Below are 27,888 nucleotides of genomic sequence, written 5' to 3' on the forward strand. Positions count from 1 at the left end.
TTTAACAAACAGAAAGAAACAACTTCCACACCGTAATATTAAGGCATTATGGGGCAAGGGCATATTTTTGTCAGGAGCACTCAAGGCTGCTGGGTTGGGTCTCGGTCAGGACATGGACATGAGCATAGTGTGGTATCATAACAAGCAACAGAGCTGGGAAAACTGCTGATGCCCATGCTAGTTGGTTCCATGGTAATGGTGCTTCCATTAGGTATACCACCTGCCATGAATATTGCTATTAAACCAAGAACTCCATGGATCTCAGGATTTGAACATTCACTGACCTGAAAATGTGGAAATTTGTGATACTGTAATCCAATTTTTAAACTCAAATTGTGGTAATGATGTCCCATTTTATTGTAAACTTTGTGCCATCAACTTCTTATACCTGAAAATTAGTCTGACTTACACATACTGTTAATTGATGTCATGTCACCCAATCAAAAATAAGTAATTTATATACAAAAAAAAATCTGTGGCGTAATAGCTCCAGAGAGCCAAAGTCGACTAGCTTGACTGCTGGCCTCACATTCATATGCCTAAGCAGAGGTGAACGATCATCCAACCAGATATAGGATGACGTGTGGTCAGCACGACGAACCCCCAGCCATTGCTAGTTTTCATGACCGGATTACGCTACCCATTGTAACTCCCCAATTTCCTCAGGATGCTGGGTTGGCATCAGTCCCATACACCAGTCGAAAGCTCATGAGAAAATTTCCTCTCCCCCGAGACTCGAACCAGCGCGCATTCCGTATCGCCGGTCGGAAGCATGATGCCTCAGACTGCGCAGCTATGGAATTTATATACAACACAATCAAATTTTCACTGGAAACAATTCTCTTGGCCCGTCTCTTGTCACTGGCTGATTGGATGCTATCATGCGTGACATATTTTCAGTTCTTTGTTTTTAGACCCAACCTGATTTCCATCATGACAGGTCTCACTATCTGAACAAGGTTCAACTTTCATTACATCCATACATTTCTGTAAAAGCACCATACCCTTATCAATTTCTGCTACTCTGTTTCATTACATGAAATGGAATACACCTCCATTAGAACTGTATTGCACTGCATGAAATAGCAACTCTTCTTCCATACATTCTTCTTTCCAATTATCAGAATTATTATTAAGGAAAATAACTAGCAAAATGTAAGTTTGCTTTAAAAGTTCACCTATGTTTCATTTTATTAATGATACCAAAAAGTTAACAGTAAGTCAGCTGATTAAAAAATTTCATTTTAAGAAAACCAAGATTCATTTAGTGTGTTCACAGAACCTGCCACCAGTCCTTATCGTCGGTGATATCAATCCAGCTAACACTCTTATATGCTATGTCCTTAAGAACCATTTTAATATTATCCTACCATCTGTGGCTACAAAAACAAACCAATTAAATGACTTACTGAACACATAACATGGCTGCACATCACTATGTATGTACTGATGTACCTTCAGATAACTTCTTCAACTGAATAATTTATTACGCATCACAGGAATAAGTACGATCCTCACAATGTATACGCAGATGCGTCTTCAGATGACTATTCAGATTGAATGATTTACTGCACACACTACAGGCATATGGCCGTTCCCCACTATGTATGCGTTGATGTTTAGTCAGATTACCCTTCTCACTGAACAATTTATTGCACACATCACACGCATATGGAAGCTCACCACTATGTATGCGATGATGTTTCTTCAGATGACTACTCAGAATGAACGATTTATTGCACATATCACAGGAATATGGCCGCTCTCCACTATGTATGCGCTGATGTGTCTTCAGATAACTCTTGTCACTGAATGATTTATTACACACATCACAGGCATACGGACGTTCCCCACTATGAATGTGTTCATGTGTCTTCAGAAGACTCCTCCGACTGAAAGATTTATAACACACGTCACAGGTATATGGACGCTCTTCTCGGTGTATGCGTTTATGAGTCTTAAGATGACTACTCAGACTGAATAATTTATTACACACATCACAGGAATATGGCTGCACTCCACTATGTATGCGATGATGTGTCTTTAGTTTACTCTTCTCATTGAATGACTTACTACACATATCACAGGCAAATGGGCGCTCCCCACTATGTATGCGCTGATGTGTCATCAGAATATCTTTTGTACTGAATGATTTATTACATACAGTACAGGCATACGGACGCTCTCCACTGTGCATGCGTTGATGTTTTTTCAGATGACTACTCATACCGAATGATTTATTACACACATCACAGGAATACGGACGCTCTCCACTATGTATGCGCTGATGTGTCTTCAGATTTCCCCTGTCTCTGAATGATTTATTACACATATCACATGCATATGGACGCTCCCCACTATGTATGCGTTGATGTGTCATCAGAACAACCTTCGTACTGAATGGTTTATTACACATATCACACGTATATGGACGTTCCCCACTATGTACGCGTTCATGTACCTTCACATCTCTCCTCCGAGTGAATGATTTATTACACACATCACAGGCAAATGGCCGCTCCCCACTATGTACACGTTGATGTGCTTTAAGATTACTTCTCTCATTGAATGATTTATTACACACATCACACGCATATGGACGCTCTCCACTGTGTATGTGTTGATGTTTCTTCAGGTAACTACTTAGACTGAATGATTTATTACACATGTCACAGGAATATGGACGTTCTCCGCTATGTATGCGCTGATGTGTTTTCAAATTATTCCTGTCACTGAATGATTTACGACACACGTCACAGGCAAAGGGACGTTCCCCACTGTGTATCTGTTGATGTCTCTTCAGATTACTCATCTTAGTGAATGACTTATTACACACGTCACAGGCATATTTATGCTCCCCGCTATGTATGTATTGATGTCTCTTCAAATGTTTGCTTGTACTGAATGATTTACTGCACACATCACAGGCATACGGAAGCTCCCCACTAAGCAAATCCTGATGTTTCTTCGGATGAGTAGTCAGACTAAATGAATTACTGCACACTTCAGAGGAATGTAGATGCCCCTCATCATGCATTATTTGCTGTTCAATCAGAGGACTCTGTTAAAGAAGAAAGAAAAATATATAGGTTTAACACAACAGGTAGAAGAAGTAGATGATGTTAGAAAGTAAGGCAAAAATGATGTCAATCACTATTAATTATAAGAATTATTTCCTTTTACCAAATCCCATTATATGATCAGAATTTTGTGGAAGGGGTGTTCTCAGTGGGGCAAAAATCATAGGCCCCCCATGTTAGTTTACAGCTTTTAATTCAATGTTGTGTGAGAAGATATTCTATAGTCCTTGAACTTGAACCTGGATCCCCAATTTGATATCCTACCCAGGCTTTCAATCCTAATTTTTTTAATTAATGTACTTCTTATTCAGTATCAGATCTAAAGTTGAATTCTGGATAAACAGATTTTTTACTCACTGTTTAGTTCCTGGGTATTAGCACAGTGGGGGAGCATCCATAATGCACAGAATGTTAATTGTCTAGTCAGGTCTGGAGTTTGATACACATCAAATGGACTCCTGAATGAGAGGATGGTATTTATGAGGTCCAAGGGCATTATTCTTCTACTGGATGAAACAGTATATGTCACATAAGTCAAGTTTCCCCAGATTCTGATCCCATACCATAACACCCAAACTCCAGTTCTTTTTACCCAGTAAGATTTGTTGTAATAAAAACTCCCACAAATTGAATAGCTTATGGGTAACTGGAATGCAAAAAGTAATTCAATCTACTTGTAGGAATCTGAAGTACTGAGAAATGAGTTGTCTTGGTGGTTCTGGCCTAACATTTAGAATTAGTACTAACATTTCTTCTAAATAGTAACTACAATAAATAGCTCAATCTTTCAGAAATGTTTTAAAAATATCTTCATAATGGTAGACTGGTGATGCAAACAAATTGGACAATGTCTCGTATGAAGGGAATTGTTTCAAGTGGATGGTCAGACAGAGATGAGAAATGACAACAGGCAATTAGTGTCTAATAGTGTATACAGAGACATACCTCCTCCTGTTCAGCCTTTATTACTGGAATAGGTATTAGCATAGGATCTTCATCCTCTTGTACATCTGTGAGATCCTCAGCTTTTATATCAATGACCTGATTTCCAATATAACAGATCTCACTATCCGAACAAGGTTCAACTTTCATTAAATCCATGCAGTTCTGTAAAAGCAACCAACACTCTCATATACCATGTCTTTAAGAACCATTTTAATATTATCCTACCATCTATCAACTACTCTCTTCCCTTCAGTTTCTCTAACTAAAACTTCCAATGCAAATGACAACAGTCCCATCATACATATAGGCCTGCCACAAAAACGCGGGGTATTTGACTACCCAAGCATACAGTTTTCTTTTAAAGGACTCCGCTCCATGGAATTTGTTACTTCCTAAATTCTCGGTGAATGTAATCTTTACTTCTTACTATCATTCCCAAATATTTAAAATTATCTTGTTTTCTATTTATTACCTATCTTTATATTATGATTTATAGTGATGGGACATGAATATGTACATAGTTTCCCATGCATTTACTTCTTCCCCTAGCACTTTTAAAAAACCTAAAATGTGAAAAAAAATCTGTCTTCGATTAACATCAATATGAATCCGTGTCTGCCTCTGAAGAAAGAACAAAGACTGCAAGTGTGCAGACAAAGTGCATAGCATAATTCCTGTGTTTACAGAAACAGGCAATAGCACATGAGGATATTCTATGATGTGTTTCCTAATTTGTGGTCTTATAGAGTATTGTTAAAGCAAAGAAAGCAGTGAGTTGGTCTTGTAAAATATAACTGGAAATTCACATAAAAAAATAGGAAAATGGCTTTAAAATACATCTCTTGGGAAACTTGTGCCCTGAAATTATTAAGCTTAAATATCTTTATACACATAACTATTACACTGGTTCTTGACACGAATATAAGACACAATTCCGAACAACATATTTAATGCTATTATAAATGCCGCAAATAGCCTGTTCTAAACCTGCAATATGTTTTAATGTTTGGTCTTTATCTACATCTGTTGGAATCGTAATTCTTTCACTGCCTCCCAGAAGAGTATCTAAGCAATTCCGAATCATGTTACAATATTATTTTTATCACCTAGCAAAGAAAGATAATTAATTCATACACAATATTCAGTTTAGATCATGAGATCTGATCCTGTTGTGGCAGAACACTGTCATTGTAGGAACACAAAAGATAAAAATTATTAAGCTGCATAAATATTCCTTTGTAACTGTTTCATGTTACGGACAGTATTGTAAACACTCTCAGAATTTCATGTCATATTATAAATTACTTATACTATAAAGAAACAAGCACACACAACATACACGTGTACATACATGCACACTCACTCACACACACCTTCGCACACACAAACAAATAAGAAACACAAAAATCAGCAAAATAAAACAAGGCTTACCTGAGGTTCAGCCTTTTCTATGGAAAATGGTGATGGTATGTAAACCTCATCAGTATTCACACCAATGGGATCTTCTTCACTCATAACATCCAAATCATTTTCTACTTTGATTTCATCAACATTCTGCTGTAAAATTATGAATTAAAACATCATTGTAAGATTTTAGGTTTTCACAGTAGTGAGTCTGAAGATTACAGTCTTCAGGGTTGTTGTACTGTGTAGTCTGGTAGATGTCCACCAACATTTCAGAGGTCATACTGCCTCCGTCATTTATATGTAATTCTTCCACTGTACACACATATGTACACACCCATGAACAAGAAACACAAAAATCAGCTGAAAACAAGGCTTACCTCAGGGTCAGACATTTTCATGGAAAATGCTGATGGTGTATAAACTTCAGCAGTTTCTATACCAATGGAATCTTCTTTACTCACAACATCCACATCATTTTGTACTTTGATTCTATCAACATTCTGCTGTAAAATTATGAATTAAAATTCATTTTATGTATTAAGCACAAATGCAAAAAAAAAAGAGGATATAGTACGTACACTCACCAAGGTCTCATTCGGACACAGAATTATTTCTTCAGCTGTCTGCAATATAATTTTTGGCACTCTTGTTGGAAGACAATGCTCAATCTTTTGTGAGTTTAAAACTCGTTCATCACACACAATGGTTTGTAACTTGTATAAGAAAAGTGGCATACAAGAACACTAGTAATCCAGTTTCATAGTTCCAATAAATGTAACTAACTTGGAATAGCTGTCCATGTTCTGAAAGGAATCATACTCATTACTAGAAGTGTTAAAATACATCATATTTAATTTTAAGAAATTTGTTTTGAAGAGGAAATGGGCCATTCACACTGTGTTCTTACATACAACTTCAATTACTTGACCCTAGTCCATCAATTGTGAGACTGCTTTAAGAGAAGAAAGGTTGGTATGTATAACACATAGTAAAGGAAAACAATTTGTTAAAATATGTAAGATATCAGAAAGATTAGGCTTGAAAGGATTGTTGAAAAGTTCACATAAATCACAGCAAGAAGCGACAGAAAATACGTTCCAGGGTAACAAAACAACAATAACACACTCCACGCAGTGCACATTTCTCTGTGCCACTATCAACTTAAAAATATCTCTGGTAAGATGACCACATTATGAGAAATAATTTTACCCAATATTCTCCTCCAGATCTATACCCGTAAAAAACTTGCATTGCAAAAATTGTAAAACGTAAATATACAGAAAAAGAAAATTGTACTATGTCTATACTCATAAGACTTTCCTCATTAAGCAATTTTCTCTGCCCTTCTGTTATTTTTTCTCTCAGGTAACAATTTTCTCCTTAGGACTTCATCATCTCTCTCACACACACACACACATGCAGAGAAAGCAAAAAATAAGTTTCATAACAACTAAAACGAGTATATATTACAAAAAGATCATTTAATGTGAACCAATTTTTTGTTAGAACGTTTCCATTCCACGCTACTGATTCAGTCCGTATATTATATACAACTGGGAAGTTCGCGTAGAGCGACACTGGCGTTCTAAAAGAGATACAGCGCTGTAAATACGGGAAATTGAGTTGCTGCAGAGTGGCCGTGTGAATGATTTCCGAAGGTTAGTGTGTGTAGGGAAAAACAGCAATATATAAAACGACTTTCTGAATTGGAACAAAATATGGCGGCTTCTGCTACTCGTCAAGATATGCCTCCGGAAGGAGGCTACAAACCAATAAATTATGCTAGGATCTCCGCAAGGAAGTTTTTCACTGGTAAAATATTGTTGTTGTTGTTGTTGTCATGAAACACAAGACTAATGTAATACTTTTGTTGACACTACTTGTACGATACATATTTCATTTTCCAGGCACTACGTTAATTTTAGGATATTTGGGAGTTACTGCAATCGCTAGCTATGTATACTTCCTGACCTGGAAGAAGGTTAGGCGAGATGAGATCGAAATGAGAAGTGCCAGACTTGCATTAACACCACTTCTTACAGCAGAGAGGGACAGAGAGTATGTATTCTCACATATTTATCACTGTCTTCACTGCCAAAGAATGTTTTTACTTTACATTTTCAGATCATTCTGTTTTTTGAAGTCAATAGCAACAAATTCCAATTGTGGCATGACACAAGGAATAGGGTTCAGATTTTTGTTTTGTTCATGTACTTCAGGGTTTAGAGTATGGATGGGTTTCTCTCTGCAACACATTGCATCCCAGGCAATCTTTTAATCTGTTAATGCTCCTTCATGGGGGCCCAGATCATGCTCTCTACATTTACCTTGTGAAATCAACATGAGAAATTTATAATTACTCTTCTGTGGTGATTAATGTTTGTGAATGGTGTGTATTCCATCACAATAGTCCAATTATTGATTATATCTTTTGTATTCATCATTGCATTACTCACATTTCAAAATAAGTTCTGGGTAGTACTCATAAAACATACTCTTCTGTTGCACATACTTCCAGTCCTACAGTTTTGTGTAGTTAATTCCATATATATATGAATAAATTGGGCATAATATGCATGCAGATTTGTTGCTGTATTCTTAGACTGTGGTTTTTCATTACATATCAAGATTAAGCATAATTTACATTGCCTGTGGTACAGTTAGCTTTCAGTTTTGATGCAGAGCTTATGGTGAAAATGTGCACTGCCATTCATGCCATTACATGTCTTAATTCAGTGACAAAAGTGAGATACTTCGGAAGTTATTGCACTCAGTTTTGTCACCTCTTTTATGCATAGGAACAACAATTTATTCTTTCCACTGTTGCAGTACCTCTTGGTTTCAAATCAAGATTGTAAGCTTATGTATCTCTGAGTGCAGTGTCCTACCACCTGCATGGATTAGTTCCACTGGAATTGAGTCAGTATCTGGAGATTTATAACATTTTAATTTTCCAATGGCAATTTCAAAAATACAATCTGGGTGAAATATCATTAGTCTGCACCCTTTTATATTGCCTTTAACATCAGTATCAACGATTCTAAAGAAAGTTATCGGCCAGTAGAGACAACATGTCAGATGTGTTTCTTATTGCAGGTTTTTGAAGCAGTTGCGTCGCAATCGTGATGAAGAGGCTGAACTGATGGCCAATGTTCCAGGTTGGGAGGTCGGCACATGGTTTGGAGAGCCAATATATAAAACTCTTCCTCCTGATACTTTGATCATACCCCACGTAAAGGAATTTTATGCACATACTCCTAAAAGTGAACTCTTACGAAAAATAGATTTGAAATTGTGGGCTTAAGCATCTCCGTCAGCTACGAAAGCGAGAGGTACACTCATCATTGTAACGTTATAAATAGTAAGTTCTAGAAATATGCTTGTAATATTATTAAGTTTAGTTTTTATTACTGACTGCTGTTTACATAAATTCTGCTAATAAAGATAGTGTCAGAATGATCGTTGATTTTTTCCCCCCTCCAAATTTAAGAGCTTTTCTTACACAGCAGAGATGTGTACAAAGATTTATGTAGTCTGACTACAAAACCTGAAGAACCTTTCAGCTGCTGTTATCAAGCAGAAAGAAAATGCATTGTATTTGTTCATTTCATAGGTAAAAAATGTGTAAGTGATGTTGAGTTAGGAGCTCCTATTAAGGAGTATATTTCAGTATGAAAAATTTTGTAACAGAATTTATTTTCCACAACTTGTTAATAACACTTCTGCTTTTAATTCTGTAAGGCCACTAAAAGATTGTGTAAACTTTATTCAAGTTTCTCCAACAAAAGTCACACATATAGTGGGCCTCTATTGATTATCCAGTCATCAGACATATAACCTATAATGAACCTTTTGTCGTATGTAAAGATACACATACAACTGCTCGTTAATGTTCATTACACCATTTAAAACAGCTTCGCATAACTCATGGGGGCCATCTATGACTGTCTGTGACCGATTTCTGTATCATTATTTCCATCATCTTACACTGCAGGTTTTCTTTGACTTTGCATTCACTTAGATTTTATAAGAACTTGAGCATGAACTTCAGGCTCAGACTCCTAACCTTCCCACATTCTGGCATAGAGCACCACAGTCCTGTCACACTCCCAGTCTTGTCCCCCAGGAAATAGCAACCTGCGGAGCCCCATGGAATAAGCCATTTCTTATCCTTGCACTTCCAGGGTGACAAATTCCCCGGGACTTCCACACCTCAGGAGTCTAATGCTTGCTCATGCGCATTTTTGCCCCTCCACCCGGAGCCTTTAAAGTCAAAGTTTTGCCCTCGGCTAAATCCAGGGAGTAGTCCACACGCGTCGTAGCTTGTCCCCACAAGGGTTAAGGCAACCTCGCAGCTTGTCCCTCTAGATGGCATCTCTGTCTTTTAGCCACAAAGTCCATGCTGCCATCTATCAGCGGTGTTATAATCATTTGTGCTGCTATCTATCGCCCGTTTCATATCATTACTATCGGAAGTGGCGTAAAGAACATATAACGAGCACGGTTATAACGTGATCTCGGCTACTGCGAGCAAACAGAGAAGAGTTGGTTGGAAATTATGTATTTTAAGTGCAACATTTCACTGTTAAAAGCGATCGAGGTAGTTGAGAGCTTCAAGGGTATAACGAGTAAATCTTAAAGCCATTATAATGAGCAGTGGTTGAACTGCCGTACGAGGGACTAAGATCTATTATTGCTTTGTCCGTTTATGAGATTCTCCCCCTTATCTCTTTCCAAATCCCTACCGACAGCAATTTCTAACGCTTTTAACGATGTTTACAGTCGACATTCTTAGTCTGTTTGGTTCGATTTCAATTCTCAGAATCTCCTTTAGTGCGGTGTACGAATATCGTAGTACTCGTTAAAATATTTTTGCCTGATATCTTGAAATTAATTAGTTACAAAGTTGTTAGAGGGCGCAAAGCACGGAATTAAATACACAGGGCCGGTACCGCAAACCTAATTTTCTTATTAAATAAAGTTGGATAAAAAGAGTCCTTTTGTTAAACTAACTCCACGTACAAGAGTCCTTTATAGGATGCAAAGATGTATTATCGTGTTCGCAAGAGCCCGCCATTATATTTAATTATATTATTTTACTGCAAGGATGATACAGTGACGAATTAGATGACAAGATAGTCACGAATGCCCAGTGGATAATTTCGAAGAAGGTGGAAGGGCCTACTGAAGACGGCTATATTCTGGGTTGTGGCGCCGTGTAATCTGGTAGTAGTTTACTATTTCAGAGGTCCTTGCTGTCAACATCGTCAGGTCGACGGTACTACTTTCCGACATTTGCCGGGACAGACTGAGGAAATCCACGAAATTCCATTTACCTTAGTCCTAACCCGACAGATATTCAAATAGGATACCTCCAGATTGCAAGTGACAGTCTACCGATACATAGCTTGCTCGAACGGAAAGGGTGGGGTCGAGAAATCGATAAAACTGCATTCTTTTATAGGGTTCTGTAAATCCAGAGAATTATTCACATAAATGTTGGTTCCTGCATCGCTAAATATTCTTTTCCGAAATACTGTTATAAAATTGAAAATTTTAGGTGAGTTTGCAGCTGAAATTATGAAAATTCACCTATGTTCTTCGCCCTGTCTGTCCGTCTCTGTTCGTTGTAGCAACTCGAGAACGCTTGGTCGGTTTTATTAAAATGTGATAAAGGGGTTAAACTTAACTTTGTTGACACATCCCAGTTTTGGTTTAAATCTGACAAAATCATGGAAATTTTACATAAAAACCTACCTACGTGCTTTTCTGCGCGCGGAAGTCACTGAATGGGGAATCCCTAGTTAGACGTGGAAAGCCTCCGTATGATGACGTAATCATAAAGATAAACATTTGACACCCCACACATACGCAGAACATTGGCCCAAGACAACTTCGACGTTACAATTTACGAAGGTGAGAGGTCAGATTGTGGTAAACGCGCCAGGACAGTCACGTACATTTCCTGGTTTATTTCTGGCTGTCCTGGGAATTTCAAGGGATAAGGTAGTGAACTCATAAATACAGAATACGCATGTTTGTATAAACGTATTGTCCATTCTTACTTTATATCTTCCTGCCCGAAGTTGGTATAGGCCTATTGAACATAAGGAGCTATTAACAGAGTGATACATTGACTACAGTTTGGAGTTCCAAGAACAACAGCGAACTTGAAAGTGACGAGCAGAAAAGACACAGACAAACACACAAGTGCAGTAAATTAATCGGAGTAAACTGGAACTTTGCCCGAATTGCACCGATTGCACATTTTCAGAGGCAACAAAGTATTGTTTAGAGGAGAAATACGGAATGTCTGAAGTTAAATCAAGAATTGACACTGAATAGGGGGCATTTCATCGGGAAAAGGTTGAACTCGTTAATTCGCCGTTGCGAATATAAAGTAGAATAAATAAAAAAATAAAGATTTCCGCTTTTGGTACTGTAATTTAGCAAAACTACTAAGCTTACTTCAGCTTTAAGTTCTTGTCTATTGCAGTATATAGACTAATTATGTTTGCGTGCATTTTTAAAAATTAAATAAACCTGACTTTTGAACCCTTTCCAAAATATTTTCATTTCGTGACACCGGTGAATTAGCCCATTTACTAGACCTGATTTTATCGACGGTTTTCAAAATGGTCGAAATATTTTAATGAAGAAGCTAATTATTTTAAATTTACATCAGATGCAATCTATCCATATAATTAGGCCTAAGCAATGTTGTTTGCTTCGTTGGTTTATCCGCGATCATTTCCCGTTGTTAAAGGATTTTGTGTCTAATGTGATATTTATGAATGTGTATGCTGTTATTACCGCTGCTCTTATGGGACTTGCCTTTATAGGTAAAAAGTATCCTTGCCATGTTAATGCTGTATATTTAGAAATTGCTGTGATAAGCAGTACATTACTTGCAAAATAATGCTGTGCTGTGGAGGATTCTTAGCTTTGCCTAGATATTTTGGAATAATTCTAGCACTAATTTTACTCGCGACGTAATTTACACAAAGACGCCAGAGTTCTGAACTTAAGCCAAATCACTGAAACAGAAGGCCATCTGACCAATATATACATTAGGCTCAACGTCAATTGACGACCTAATTCCCAGGGCCGCAGCAGATAATGTGGCCTTCATTCTATCCTATTCAGACACATGGTCAGAGAGACCTCGCTTTGCAAAGATAGTTGCCACATTTTTCACACCCATCTTGAGGTGAAGCAGTTAATAAATAAATAGGTTACAGAATTGCGCATAACGCCAGTCTTACAATACATATACACTATGTTGGACGTTTTCCATTGTCTGAGGAAGAGTACATTTGATATAAACTTTCAGGATTTGGCTCTACTCCGCCATCACGCCAATGGTTTTTATAGAGACAGTTTTTTTCTCTGTTGTTAGTGACAAGTGTTAGTTAAACTAGTGGTTAGAGTACTGGTCCAGTATTCGAAAGGTCTTGGTTTCTTCCCTGACCGTTGGCATTAACAATACAGGAGCTTAAGAAAATTTTAGTAAAACACAACCACCCGCCTGAAGACAGGAGCAGAATCAGCTACCGAAACATTATGTATGTAAAATACAGGCTACCTCAAATAATAGACAATTTCCAACACAGAGTTTCTGTAATGAATCAACCATCGTCACAAGTCTTAGGACACTTTCTTTTGTTTAAAGTGGACTACAGCTGTTTCTGCAGCGTGGTGGAAAAAGTCGCGGCTTCAAGTTTACGTTTCAAGAAACGGCTGGATTATTTTCTGTCAAGACCACCATTTTGTGGGGGCGTTATTGGTTCTTATGAAGTTACTGATTTTACAACATGATAACTCGATTAGTCTATTACAGACTTTCTTGTCTAAGGCCGCCTAAATAAGGAAGTGTACGCCAGAGAAACGGAAATGCTCGATACCTAAAGGAAATTATGGTAAAATTTGTAATATTTAGAAATCAGTACTACATATGCCGTACAAAGTTTATAGGTAGGCTATATTTATCTCTTACTAGAATTTATTAGTTGTCGTTTTCAGACGGAAAACCAAATACTAATTTCGCTAAGTCGCCGTGTTGTTATAGCAATACAACAAAGTGTCAGTTTAATAACGCTTAATATTCTTCGAAAATGTAACATAACCAACGTCATACAAAATGTGTCGATTTTGTATTAAATTACATCAGTTTCACTCTCATTTCAGGCTTTCGCGCGTCCGCCATGTTCGCATTTTTCACAGTAGGAAACTATTATGCACAAAGATGGAGTAGTCTCCAATGGCAAGTCGATTGTACAAAGTTTAATGAAAATCCGTCAGTTGATTCAAAAGTCTGATGATGTCTGTATTTCCTATGTTACAAGTAAAGTAGACCAAAACACGTATTATTACACAAAATTAATATTGAAATTTCCGTAATGGAAATCATTTACCACTTTGTCTTGGAACCAAGACAATTCTTTGCAGCAGTGGTGAAAAACTATTTGTTATTTTTTTGGCTTGATTTATTAAATAAAGTCTCGTGGTTCTTGCCTGCAGCTCACTTGAACACTACCTAGACGTAACGTTGCTTATCTGCTTGATGTTAGATGTTTCACCATCGCACCCCTCCCCCTCGCTAGTTATCCTGCTGGGAGATTAAGTGTGATTTTTGGAACGCGCGATCATACTTCACTTTTGCAGCTGGAATCGACAAGTCTTGACACATCCAAGGCATTCTGACAAAGTGCAGGCCTACTAAATCCAGAAAAAAAAAATTCTCCTCGAATAAACCTATGTCCAGTTAACTCCTACTTAAATAATCTCTGAGGTAGCACGACCGGGATTAGATTCCCGGTGGGGCAGTATTCTTCTCTTTGACACAAAGCCCATGTCAGTTGTGGGACCGACAAAGTGCCCCGTCTATCTGGAGAAGAGAACTGGGGTTTTTATAAGGGCACAAGGCGGCCAGGTGAAGCTAACCACTCACAGCCTTGTTCATTGTTAAGAATACGTGGAGTTTAGTTTTGTACCAGAGACACATTTACATTTCAAAAATAATAATTGAACTTTTTTTAACACTAAACAACTAAACCACTTGATGTAGGATTGTAAATTATGTAACAGTAGGAATTCAGAAAATATTGAACTTTTGCTTCGTCAATATTGCTTTAGAAAGTAAAACAACATGGCCGCGGCGCGATATCAGAATTTCAATTTGACAGCAGTTAACGGATCACTGAAAAAAATAAGGCATATGATGTGATGAAAACGCCTATAAATGTCACTTAAAATTTATTTCATTTGTTAAAATTGTACACACGTAAACGGTGCAAAACTTAGGCCAAAAGGCAGTTAACTGGACGCAGAGGCTAAAGGCAAAATCCTCTGCCCCCGTCGGGGATCTAACCACGGTCATCCAGTCCGCCATTGACAAAAATAAATTAATATTATTATAACTGGTAGTGCGTAATACAAGGATATTCAAGTTTATAATCACGTTTTATTAATTTAAACACTAATAATTATTTATTTTAATCCGTCTTATCACAATATTTAAAATTTCTTATAATTAAGATAATAAAATATCATTGATGTTCCATATCGATTGATTGATTTACATTTTGGAACATTTTGTAAAGGATGTTCCAAAATGTAAATCGATCAATCGATATGGAACATCAATGCTATTTTATTATCTTAATTATAAGAAATTTTAAATATTGTGATAAGACGGATTAAAATAAATAATTATTAGAATATTCACAATATGACGCAATTACACTATCTTATAATTTAAACACCTTAACTAATCGTGCGTTATTAGTTAAAATCTCATAAATAGACACGTAATACCAAATTCTGATGATACTGGAATCGACCTAAATAAAACAGGCCAAAGTACTCGAAACAAGATGTCAGAACGAGCCAACACGTTTTTATGTTTGCTCTCTGAATTCCTTCCCGAAATGCAAAGTTACTGAATTTTGAAGCAATTGGTACCTATACTTACCACTGAGCTTTAAACGGTTAAAACATCGCGTGATATCTATCCCATTCTCGACGGAAAAAAAAGCAGTATTACTTGTACAAGAACCACGTTCCAGTAGCAGCACGATTAATTTTAGTTCCTTGCTCAAGTTAAATGTTAGCTTTAATGCCCATGCGCAATTTCACGCAGAAGAGATTTATTTCCCAGTATGATTCTTTCATGCTCACAGCGTGACCGATAGGCACTGATCAGTAAATATTACCTCTTGTAAAAGAACAGCCTTCAAACGGCCTAATAATTCAGATGAACAAGACAGCGATAACATTTCAAGTGACTACTAACCACATTCTGCGTGAGATTAATAGCGTCTATGAAGAACCCAGCTGCTCTTCAAATACGAGCGGTTTGCTTCAGGGGAAGCTTAGGCCACACCGTCATACGTGAAGCTAATTTAACACACGAAACGTATATTTACCAAATTTAATTCACGATACCCACAACATGTTCATTACAGGATAGGTGTAGTCTGGTAGAAGTTCACCGACGTTTCAGAGGTCCTTGCTGCCTCCATAACCAGTCGGTAAACTACCAAACCTGAAATTTCACCTTGTACAATACAATTGGCATGTTCAAAGGTAGAAATTATTAAAATCTTAATTTTTGCATTCTAATTATGGACACATGATACACTGTATTGTTTCACTCAGTCCACGTCCATTTTAGGTTCTGTATTGCTGTATTAATTGACGCCGAATCATTCACCAAACCGAGAAAAAGCCTTCATTGAAATATTGATATTCAAATTAAACTAGACATTCGACTGATAACAGAAGGAAAGAGGCCACTGGGAAGATCTAGACGTAGGTGGGAGGATAATATTAAAATGGATATTAGACTGGATTCATCTCGTTCAGGATAGGGACTAGTGAAGGGCTCTTGTGAACGCAGTAATGAACCTTTGGGTTCCATAAAACGTTAGGAATTTCTTGGGTGGATGAGTGACTGTTGACCTCTCAGGAAGGACACGGCACCATGGAGTAATTAAGTATTCTACGTACGATTCTTAATATTAGGTGATACAACGTCGTGAAGGAATTCTTGCTGGGACTATACAAAATTATTTGTGTAAAAAGGGCGATTTCATACGAAACTCTGACGAGTTAGTCACAAAGGTCAAACAAATGGGATACGTTTTGAGGTAGGTAAACATCTCTTTACATTACCGGTATACTCTTTGAGAAGCGCTCTGTAAAATGTTACTTTGTGTTCGAAACGCCATCTATAAATCAGAAACACAAACACGTAGTTCTGTAAATGTGTACTTTCATGTTTCAAACGTTATCTCTCTTTGTATAGATACGAACATGTGTTTCCAATACCCGTTTGTTTCTGAACTAAAGATACCACTTCCGTGGTTTCGAGTGCTTCTGGTTTAACACAGGTTACCTTAAAGCACTGCCACTTTGCGGTTTGGGGTTCACCTTCCTAATGTGTTCTTGATTTTTCTGCCCGTCACTTTTTCACTCGCTTTGGTCACGGGAACATGTTTCGGAACCCCCCCCCCCCCCCAAACCCTAATAAGACCACAATTCAGGTAATGTAAAACATCACATATTACATCACATGTAGTAAAAATACATTTTCTGTTACAGAGAACACGCCCCGAGATTCATAAGGCTGGTGGTAAAAACAGAAAACATTATTAAATTATTGTTATTATTAACCAAATTAAGAAAATTATAAACGTTTAAAATGTCATCTCAGCCATTTATAAATTATTTACAAGTGCAAATGTGGGAAAGTGATGATGATGATGATGATGATTATAATAATCATCATCATCTCCGACAGCCCAAACTTCTGTTTTCTTGCTGCCTTCACCATCAAGACGATGAGGCAGTAAACACCTTCGAAACGTCGGCAAACGTCTACCAGACTACAAGGCGCAAAAAAAACAGAGTACGTCGTATTTAAACGACAAAGGTTTCTTCTGGCGAGGGCAATCAATTAACCTTAAATTGGAAGCTTTTATTTGCCGATAAGTGCCCGAAATTTGGGGAAATCATAGTGCAATGAGTTGTGTGTGTGTGTCTTGAATGGTGCGCTGTAGAGGAAATGTGTAAGGAGCAAAGAATGTTTATTTTGGCTAAACATCACCGGGAAACAAAAAGATATAGTGACCTCGGGACCAAAAACTGTGATTTGGAGGTGATCCAAATTATCTTTTCAAGGCACATTACGAAGCAGAACGTGTAGTGCAGTACCGCTGCCAGTTGCCCTTGTAATTCTAATAAAATTTGAAAAAGTAATCAGATTTCGGTGGTTATAAACTCAGAAACTCAGCAACGGAATCTTCCAACAGTTCTCCAGGTTTACAGAATTGCTGCAGTTATCCGTTTTAAGCTCCACGTGACTGAACGTAGGGATGACTTAACTGTATTTGCCGCCCTAGGCTAACCATCAACCCCCCTCCCGCACAAATTCCGAAAATTAATATTGCGCATTTATATGAACAATGCTACAATGCAGTTTTATCTTAAAATTTAATTTTAAAAATTAACGCAAACCATTTGAATACCTTGTAACAGAGAACTTCATTTTTAAAAATACACAATATTGTTACGTAGTAATTTATGTTTGTAGGTATAATGAAACGTGTTTTGCTAGTGACGAAGAAATAGCGAACTGGACATGAGTGATGCCAGAAAATGCTTCGCATCTTAATTTTAAGTTCAAAACACATTTTGTGTGACACTTCCATCCTAGGTCAAGTTCTTTATAACGTACGGGTTTCAGCTTGGAGCGTCAAACTTCCAGATGACGAACAAAAAATGCATAACTTATTATTTTGAGGTCCTTTCTTTCACAAAGTTTGAGGACCCTATTTTTAGACTTTATTTCCTGTAATACACACTACAGAAATTTATTCAATAAAAATCCTATTTTCATGTACCACTTTCATTTTATGGGTTATTTGTTTGTGTGTCCTCAAACAGTTTCATTAAATGGATTATGTGGTTATTAGGGGGAGTTAGACGGTCATGATACCGCAAGCCTGTCCTATTAAAGAAATTAAGCTGAAATGACAACAGAAAATGCAAAAATCAGGGCGATCTTGAATGTAGATACAGTAGAATGCAGAGCCCAAGATAAAGAAACTTAGGTTGAAGATGACACTTCACTCTGAATACAATCGCCAAATTGGTCACAGATAAAGACGTATACTGTACAATCAAATCAGTTGCTTAGGGCATTTGTGCCTACAAATAACAAAACACCCGAGCAAGACAAGAATAAAACTACTTTTCCCTTTAATGGGGCAAACATATCAGTCTGCGCTGTGTTGATGTTCTGAGTGGCTGACTGTACGCAACTTCCATACATTTTTAAAACTTTTTAATTCGTGTAGGGAACACTTTTGTCAGGGTGATTAAGTCGAGAAGAATGAGATGGGCTGGGCATGTAGCGCGCATGGATAGGACAAGAGGTGTGCAGCAGGTATTGGTTGGGAAGCCTGAGGGGAAGAGACCGCTGGGGAAACCTAGACGTAGATGGAAGGATAATGTCTGGCGAGAACTATGGGAGATAGGAGTTGAAGGAGACTGGACTTTGCTGGCGCAGGACAGGGACGGGTGAAGGGCTTTGGTTAATTCGGTGATGAACCTTCGGGTTCGGTAAGCCATCTAGTTAATTAGTAGGGAACACTTTAGCTAACGTATTCGTATACAGCCATTTGGTCAATAGAGTGTCAGAATAACATAAAGTTTGTAATTTACTGTTTCGTCAAAAAATTGTCCCGTCATTCTCTGAGCATCACACTTTCATCATACCTTTCTGATGGAGGCAGCAAGGACCTCTGATATGTCAGAAAACTTCTACCAGACTATGGCGTAACAACCCAGAAGATAGCCATCTTGAGACTCACCGCTGTGTAAACCTGCAGTCTTGGTAACATACTGGGTTCAAGTGGGAATAAATAATGGCATGTTAATCACGTCTGGGGTAATGGAACTTCATGGTGCGGCATTGTCCCATTACCAGGCAGTGTGACGCCATGAAGTCTTGTTTCAGCTTTGGCTTGTGATCGATTAAGCAGATTTTGCAGTTGATTTTATCTGTGAAACATGCAACGAGCTCCCCATTTGATGAGAGCTGTCACATTTTAATTTTTTTCTATACGTATCTCAACTAGATGAAAGTTCCTAGTTGTGTGTTTTGTGTAGTAACATTTTGCACTTATTTTTTGAAATACCATGAATAAACTTTTCTGTTAACTCAAAGCATTGTCTTCATCTTCATGGGATTTGTTTAGGGTGGCAGAATTACCCCGTATATCGGGGCGAACTCCACCAAATGCGCTTTGGTGAAATTTTATCAAAAAATCATACATAGAGCAGGAATTAATACAAAATTCTCCGTATGTTGTCTTCATGATGAATTACTCTATAAGATTCAACATTTAGTTTTTGTAAACAATGCTCATGAAGCAATAAAATTGATTTTCCCTAAAGGTGGCGCAATTCCCCTACTACGCCAACTAAATTCTTGCTTCAAAATCTGGAAGCAAGACTACTGTATATAAAACTATCGATTTGTGGGGACGAAACTTACCAGTTGTGGGTCGTACGCCTACTTCTCGACGTTCCGAATTTTTCAGGCTTGCTTCTAGTCCAGCGTCAATATAATCGAGTTTCTTAGATTAGTATCTTTTTCAGGAAATGTTTTTGTCCAACACAGATCCCGTTGCACTAAACACCACTTTTTGTCAATTACTTTGGAAGGTATCGTACATAAATAATCGTTGTTCAACGCTATATTTCACAACACACATACATAAACACAACCACTGTTCCATGAACGACCAGCATTGGTCTGAGCCTGTGACGAATTTGTGGTGTTTTCAGGAAGCAGCTGACATGCTGACGTACGATTTCAGAGCCATCTATCTCGTAATAAACAGGAATCCCAGTATTTTACTGAGCGATTTATAGAACTGGCCTAGAAATGTCCTACATTTATAATCAAAGCGTACAATTAAAATATAGCCGCCTTTAACACAACATTTTCAAATAAATTTACGTAGTGAGGCCTGTTCAGTCGCTCCGATCAGACACTGCTGCCAACAACTAGCTTCTGAAAATTCTACCTCCCTTCCTATTACAAGTACAAGAGAGCTATCATTTTCAAAACTACGTCTCGTTAAAAAATATTCAAGTAATGTTACGGGAAAAGAAAAGTTTAACAGAATGAATACAGGCCTTCACATTTCAATCACTCGATAAAAATAAATGAACTACCATTAAAATCAAGATGTCTAGATTTTCAAGTAAAATATAATAATTTTTTTGTAAAACCCCCGAAAATGCACAGTTCATGTTCCTCGTATTATGTAATATAGACCCATCGTGATTGAATATCTTATCTATGATAGATAATGAATTTTCAGTTAAGGAATAATGATTTATTCCTGTAGAATACCCTTTATTTCTTAAAATATCCATAAATATACAAGTTCATTATTTGTACCATTTTACATGACACTACATACATGAATATTATTTACAATCAGGTTTCAGTTAAGTACTCTCTTTATAATAACATGAGCAGGAATACGCTATTATAATATAAATTCCCTACTTATCATTGTTATAAGTCATTGCCCTATATTGTGGATTATACTGTAATCTTTACTAAACAAAAATAAACCAATGTTATGCTGTCTTATATTTCCATTACCATGTTCTAGTTTTTTTCCTTCAAAATATGTAACGAAATTTAAATTACGCAGCTACGCTCAATTGTTCCTCTGGCTTTGTAGTTAAATGAACACATTTTCACTTCCATGGATAATTTATTCAAGTGGCTTGTACCTATATCGGCGATTCTGGATTTTGCGTAATGTGTTTTGGTTATAAAACCTTGGGCACATTATCGATATAATAAGCGAGTGTTGGTGGTTTGGTCGGTTGTCGATCGTTAGCTGTTACGCGATTTTGGGCCTTATGGGATATTTATGAATGTGCGTGTTGTTATAACCCTTGCCGTGGCAAAGGTGTTACGGGATAATATTAACGACATTTCTATTACTTCAGATTTTTGTATAATTTTTAACAGAAAATTCAATAGTAATCAAATCCTGGACATCTTAAGACTTCAAATGAAAACAAAAGGTAAGCAGTGTAATTGCTATAAGGCATAATTACAACAGAGTAATTAAGACCTATAAGAAATGGGACAAGCCACGTGAATGTCACGCACACACATCCAAGGTATGGGGAAGTGGAGAGTTAGGACCAGTTCATTAGCGCGTATGAAAGTAGAACTCTTGAAACACACGCCCTTTGCTACAGAGGACATGCACCTAACAGGCTTCAAGTTCTGCAATGGCAGCAAATGGCCAATACAAGATCAATAAATGGTAGTTGAGAGTTCAGGTTCTAATGGGGAACATGTATCTAGTTGATGTGTGTTCCAGGATGTTAGGTTATGTGGTCTAGCAGAAGCTAGCTTATGTTTCAGAGACGTTTATTGCCAACATCAACACCTCTGAAATGTCACGGAGTTTCTACCAGTCTACACCGCACATCCCAGAAGATAATTATCTTCAATAAATGGTTGGTGTTTGTTGCAGTTTGTGTAGATTGAAAAATCAAGCCAAAACTTAATATCAAGCTTCTTGAAAATAGTTTTCCGAAACCACTGTATAAAGAAACGAGTGAGAAAGAGGCAAGAATATTATTTTTGTGGCATCTTAATTTATTTACAAATAAGTAGCCACAAAATATACGTGAATTTCACTGGTGTATTTCAATAAGAAATACAAATTCTGATAAAAAAAATTGCCTGTTTTATCATGGACAATTTTGATACGATTATTTTATATTTGAACTGGTCCTCACCCAGCTCGGAAAAATTAATTTAAATTCCAAATACAAAACGACGAATTACATTTTAAACTATTGTATACCGACAAATTTTTTCTCAACACTATTCTCTGGCTGGCTCCACAGTGCTGAAATATTATTTGAGTTAATCCAGCAGGAGATGTATATATTTTTAAAAATAACTACCGAGTTAAAATTCTTTACTTCATAAAAGTAACTAATTTTCAGTGTCGATCAGTTATTTCTAAGACCGATTTTAACAATGAGAATGAATCCTAATTAATGTGACAAAACACGTCTCCTTCCAGTTTCCATTTCCCTCTTCCATGGTTGTGAATCAAGCTCTCTTTGACGAGTTCTTCTTGAGCTTACTACAGTTAACGTATTTGAATAATAACACTATTAATTCCAAAGAAATACAATTGCTTTATATCATAATGTGATATACTACGATGATAGTAGTAATATGATTAACACCTGCATGTTATCACCTACAAAGCTATGAAATTTTCCATACTACTTAATGTTATCATAGTGGAGATTCATTTCCAACATACCTTCACACTATTACGACTTGGTACATTAGGACACACATATACATCACATATTTTTAGAAATGATTTGCGGGGTTTTCCATTAGAAGTTTTGAAAGTTGGAGGAGTTTTAAAAAGGATTTATTTTCTTCTTAACCTTTATCTTACTTGCGTTCCTTGTCGGGAACGTAAGTTGAGTACTCAGCCCTACGAACGTTCCTTGTGCGGAACGTAAATACTTGTAACACTGTAAGGAGACTTGGCTACGTCTTTTGGCCTCTTTTAGGGGCTGCAAATATTAAATGAGAACACTCTACTCTGCTTAATATACTTGAGCTATACCCTGAGAACTCCGAATATCAAGATACGCACAAGCTCTGCAACAGTTTACTTCTATAGGTTTTAAGTTTATTATTTTTTTTATAATAGTAAGGCTTTGCTGTGCAGGTAAAGTCAAAAAGTTATCTGCACTAAGACAGAGACACTGGCATACCTGTGGCACGACACGCCGTCAACAGACGTTTGAGATAACTAAGACGATTCTGGCCGTGTTTGATGAACACGGGGGACTAGCACATGTTCGAGTTAACAATATCGCGTAAGCATTAATTAAGGCGTGAAATTCATTCACACGAATCTCACTCCCAGACTGATTCATTTAAATACAGAGGAAGATAATTTTCTTTCGTAATAAATGAAATGTATCATGAATGTATAAGTAATGGTCCTAATACTTCTTTTGTATAATTGTTAGTGTGAGATTATCCGATATGTACACTGCGTATTTAAGTATAAGAATGTGAACCGCATCTCTCAAAATTTTAAGGGCATTATTCAGTGACGAGATAATCCGCGTAAAAATATCACAATCAGAACATATCAAATAACAGATTTATAAAATAAACTCGGAACCTATATATATCCTACAGAGCGAATTAGTGTCTGTTGAAATATTCAAAATTGTAAAGTTATAATTTTTATATTTCCTGTAATGTATGGAACTAAACACGAAACTGGTATCCCCCTCCAAAGGCATTAGATGTGCCAAAAATGTAGACTCTCATCTTCCACCGTCGTGCCACAGATTTCATTGTCTTACACACGGGTCCAGTGTCGTAGCTATTTGGCTGTACATTTGTCTTGAGTCACGTGACCGTCCCACTTGCACCGACTTCAATATCAGTACAACATATTTAGGAAGGTTCAAGAATGACTGAAGAAAAATATCTAAAAGTATCCTTTCACAATCTTATGACTGTATGACAAGATACTTATAACCTCCACTTCAAAATGAGGAACAGTGCATTTTACAGAAGCGTAAATTTCAGTAGCAAAATTTTCTCGATGGTTCTACGATCCAAAGTGGTTTGTCATCGTCTCATATTTATTCTGCGGGACAATTGAAACGACACGACCTTTATCGGTCGCGTCCATAACATAAGCCATTTTTCCGTCATAAAAGAAAAGTTTTGAAGTGGTGGCTCAAGAAACTGTCAATACAAGGTACGACTCGATACAGAGGTTACGTTATACTAAAAGTTACTTCTAAAGCGAAAGAATGTAAATAGTGAGTAGAAAATAGTAGATTTTTTTAAAAAAGGTATTTCTCATTCTTAGAAGAGATATCAATCATCCAGTGAGGAGAATCTGCGTGATTCAACTTCAGATACTTCTACACTAGAAGCATAATTATTGACTCTGTAATGGACCAATGTTGGTCGACACTGGATTTATATTGGACCAATATTAAGTTACATAAAGATGGTTTGTGATTTTATAGGCTCAGTGATCACATTTGAAACATCCATTATGCACAAGAATTTCCCACCAGAATTCCCATATGAAATGCGTAATTTCTCGTCGGTAATCGCTAATTATCACAGACGAGGAATGCTCAAATAAAAAGGGAAAACAACAGAAATTGACCACGACAATTTTCCCAACTTGTCAAAATGGCTCTATTATGACTTGTAACTGAAATTCTACCAGTTTTATCATGAACCCAGCTTACAAAGATACCCGGTCTTTGGCTGATCAACACTACGGTAGGCCTACTATTTGTACTTTAGAAACAACATGATTGGGTCTGTAACTAATGGACAACAGTTCTACCCTTTCCTAAAAAAGTCAATGGATCTCTGTGAGTAACGTCTTGAAAATGAATACGAGGGAGATTCTCACTTTCCGCGTAAGTAAATTAACGACCAATTACCAGTGCACACCTAAACAGACAACAGGCATGTAACAAATTTGTAAATTCAGATTTCAGGTTCTCATAGTCGTAAGTATTAAGATGGCCGTCTTCTGCGTTGTTGTGCTGCGTAGTCAACATTACAGAAGTTTGCTGCTTCCATCATCAGGGCGATCGCCCAGACTACATGACGCAACAACCTAGAAGACAGCAGGTTCCAAATTTGTAAATTGTTCCAACCCTAACCAATAAATATTTGCTTCGTATAATTAAAACTAAATTCTGGCGCTGTCAGTATCTACAAAGGGGGACATTTTCCCACAAATTTAGTAAATGAGATTGTATGAATGACCATATTGTTTCAAAAGTTTCACCGCAACATAATTTTGTAACCACGCCTACGCGAATAGCAGGTGACGTAACTGCCCGTTTTTCTTCAATCACCGCGAACTCTTGACCGCTGTTTCACGTTTTAGTGACGTTCTCTCTGAAAGCTCGCACGAATAGGCCGAAAATACGGTTTTTCTGAATGACGATTCCAGTCTTTTAGTTAGTAAGAACAGAGAAAATATTACTTAAGTACAATGTTACTAAGACAGTCTTGAAACATATACTGTGCCCTAAATAAATCACATTCAGTCATCATAAAATCTCTAAATCCTCTAAATAAAACCTAACATTAGACAAATTCACACCAACTCCCATGTTTTCTGGACCTTGAAAGTCAAAATACAGATTGTACTGAACGGACTACGCACGCTTTGATTTAAACACGAGAAATGGTGTTCATGTTACAAGCTATTGCAATCTAATAGACGCCACACTTAAAAGACCCTATTAAAATAGTCAATGAGATTACAGCTTGTCGAAGTTAGAAGTATTCACCATTCATCACATACACTATTTCCATTTTGATTATACACAGTTTTATTATTAATAATTATAAGAAGGCCTGAAAAATTTCAGTAAGTTTGTGCTGTGTCGACTATAACCATAGAAAATGGGGATGGGGGCAGAAGACTGGGATATGACGCAAGAGATATGGATAGTCGTAATTATACGTGTCATGGTTTCGCGCTCTCACAACCAGACAGACAGAGAGCTGCTCATAATAATCGCAATTGATCAAAAGACTGCAGGCTATAGAACGGTTGAGCGTTATATACTGGATCATAGTTCACTCACACTGTACTCATCACATTCACATCCACTCTCATACTCGACTACATACGAGGGCCGTCTGTACAGATCTCAAGGACCGGGATATAGTTATTCTTCATAGAAAACAAATATAAAGCTGTCTAGCATCACTCGATACACGACTTGTCTGTATAAGGGCACTGAGCAATATCTTGCCTATTAAACAAGATTCCTCAAAGTTATGACATTTTATTAAAGTCAGAGATGAGATCTATGAGAACACTAATGTTACAGTATTGTTAAAAATAAATGTATATGGACTAAAACAATACGCTTTATTGGTGCTTAGTTTCGACTATATCCTATGAGGTTTGTTATACGCAATGTATGGAACTGACTGAAAGTTTTACAAGACATATTAAAACTTAGGCCTGATGCTAAAACTGTACTTTCGTGTAGCAGACACTACAGAAAGTAAGTTGTTAGGATGCCACGTATTACCGCAAAATGGCGCGCTGTTCAGCTGTTACGGGCTGCCTCTAAGCAAGCCACGTCATACGTCACGTAGGTTATACACAACAAATGATTGTATAGTCGGCGCAGTAGTTTTTGGTCGGTGGAAAAGCTGGCGGACGGGCCTAGTGGCACGGTCAGTGTATTTCTTTTGTTTGGGCGTTCAGTCCGATAAGCTCCTTGGCGCAGTCAACATTATACTATCGCACAAGAGACTCGCTCCTAGCCTTCCCCTTGAAAATTCCACCGGCCAAAAACTACTGCGCCGACTATAGGAGTAATGACTGAACATTTAAAACAATACAAAAATATTACATTTTCGGTGATAATTATGTAAAAAAGCAAACCCATTCCTTTTCCAAGCTCGGAACAGCTTCTAATGAAATTATATATATAAGTGAATTGTAACGTATTCATTTTTTAATCACAATTAAAAGAGTGGTATTTTAGTGTATTTAATACCACGTATTATATATGGAATATACGTTTTCCATCAGATTATTAAAACACATCTCAAGAATCATAATTTGGCTTACATAAGTGATTCCAGTAACGTCTAAATACGTCATCACGAAACGGTTCCGTTGTAAAACAGCTAAAACTGAAGCCAAATTATAATCCTTTTATTAAACAAAACTAACACACTAACAAACAGTTACACAAATTCATACATACTTGGAAAACAAAGAGGAAATCACCTCAACTGAAAGAATTCCAATAATAAAAAAGATAAAAACGTTGGAGTAATCACGAAAGAGCGTCGATTCTTTTACTACTCAAATCAAGAGAACAGCAACAAGTGACAAGAATCAGGAACGAAGTGCCTTCAGAGCCGGCGACAACTTGCAGTGGAGATTCACCTCGAATGTTGTAGGTGGCAGGGCCGCTAAGGCGACGGCATGGAGTCTGACAGCACCTCGGACGGCGTTCCTTCGCTGGAGTTGATGGAGAAGGCTTTGTTGGGGGGTCGTCTCTGCCTCAGAACCGACGGGTCGAAATTCGGGTGACGACGAGCGTGTTTGCTGCAAGAGAATGAAAGTGTTCCTCATGAGGAAACCGTTTGATACGAACGAAAGGAAAGGAAATGAAATAAAACATGTTGCCAACATTGACCTAGAAACACTTCCCAAGTCAAACGGCATGTGTCATCAAAGCTTATATATACTGTTGCAAATGGGGCTGCGTTATAAATGGAACATTCTGTATTTTAAACAAGCACAAACCTATCGATTCTCACTTAAAG

General features: G+C 37.3%; 3 protein-coding genes across 9 annotated transcripts in view; 1 reads left to right on the top strand and 2 right to left on the bottom strand.

The window, feature by feature from the left end:
• Window positions 1–333: 333 nt before the first annotated feature.
• On the bottom strand, window positions 334–20,282 carry LOC110832916 (uncharacterized). Of its 7 annotated transcripts, none has more exons than XM_087345055.1 (6): window positions 19,996–20,282; window positions 6,017–6,235; window positions 5,810–5,935; window positions 5,457–5,582; window positions 4,026–4,187; window positions 334–3,061 (listed from the first exon to the last, which is right to left on the bottom strand). In XM_087345055.1, the coding sequence occupies exons 2-6, from the start codon at window positions 6,164–6,166 to the stop codon at window positions 1,487–1,489; spliced, it is 2,139 nt and encodes a 712-aa protein (XP_087201181.1). In that variant the 5' UTR covers window positions 6,167–6,235; window positions 19,996–20,282; the 3' UTR covers window positions 334–1,486. The 7 variants fall into 7 exon arrangements, with proteins under 7 accessions (XP_087201181.1, XP_087201183.1, XP_087201182.1 ...); XM_087345057.1 differs by lacking the exon at window positions 19,996–20,282 and adding an exon at window positions 6,903–6,980; XM_087345056.1 differs by lacking the exon at window positions 19,996–20,282 and adding an exon at window positions 6,344–6,864.
• ND-B16.6 (NADH dehydrogenase (ubiquinone) B16.6 subunit) lies at window positions 7,078–8,891 on the top strand. The gene is made up of 3 exons (XM_022070414.2): window positions 7,078–7,244; window positions 7,340–7,490; window positions 8,529–8,891. Exons 1-3 carry the CDS (start codon window positions 7,151–7,153, stop codon window positions 8,734–8,736), a joined length of 453 nt encoding a protein of 150 aa, XP_021926106.2. The 5' UTR covers window positions 7,078–7,150; the 3' UTR covers window positions 8,737–8,891.
• A 556-nt stretch (window positions 20,283–20,838) lies between the features above and the next one.
• The window catches only part of LOC110832924 (uncharacterized), a 94,754-nt gene continuing 87,704 nt past the window's right edge, over window positions 20,839–27,888 (bottom strand). The window contains exon 3 of the mRNA XM_022070397.2: window positions 20,839–27,667. Within this exon, the coding sequence (XP_021926089.1) occupies window positions 27,532–27,667 (136 nt within the window). The 3' untranslated portion in view covers window positions 20,839–27,531. The remainder of the gene's footprint in view (window positions 27,668–27,888) is intronic.

This window comes from Zootermopsis nevadensis, unplaced genomic scaffold (assembly GCF_977971745.1).
Source record: "Zootermopsis nevadensis isolate Lab colony 2312 unplaced genomic scaffold, Znev_1.0 Znev_ptg000008l, whole genome shotgun sequence".
Lineage (NCBI taxonomy): Eukaryota > Metazoa > Arthropoda > Insecta > Blattodea > Termopsidae > Zootermopsis > Zootermopsis nevadensis.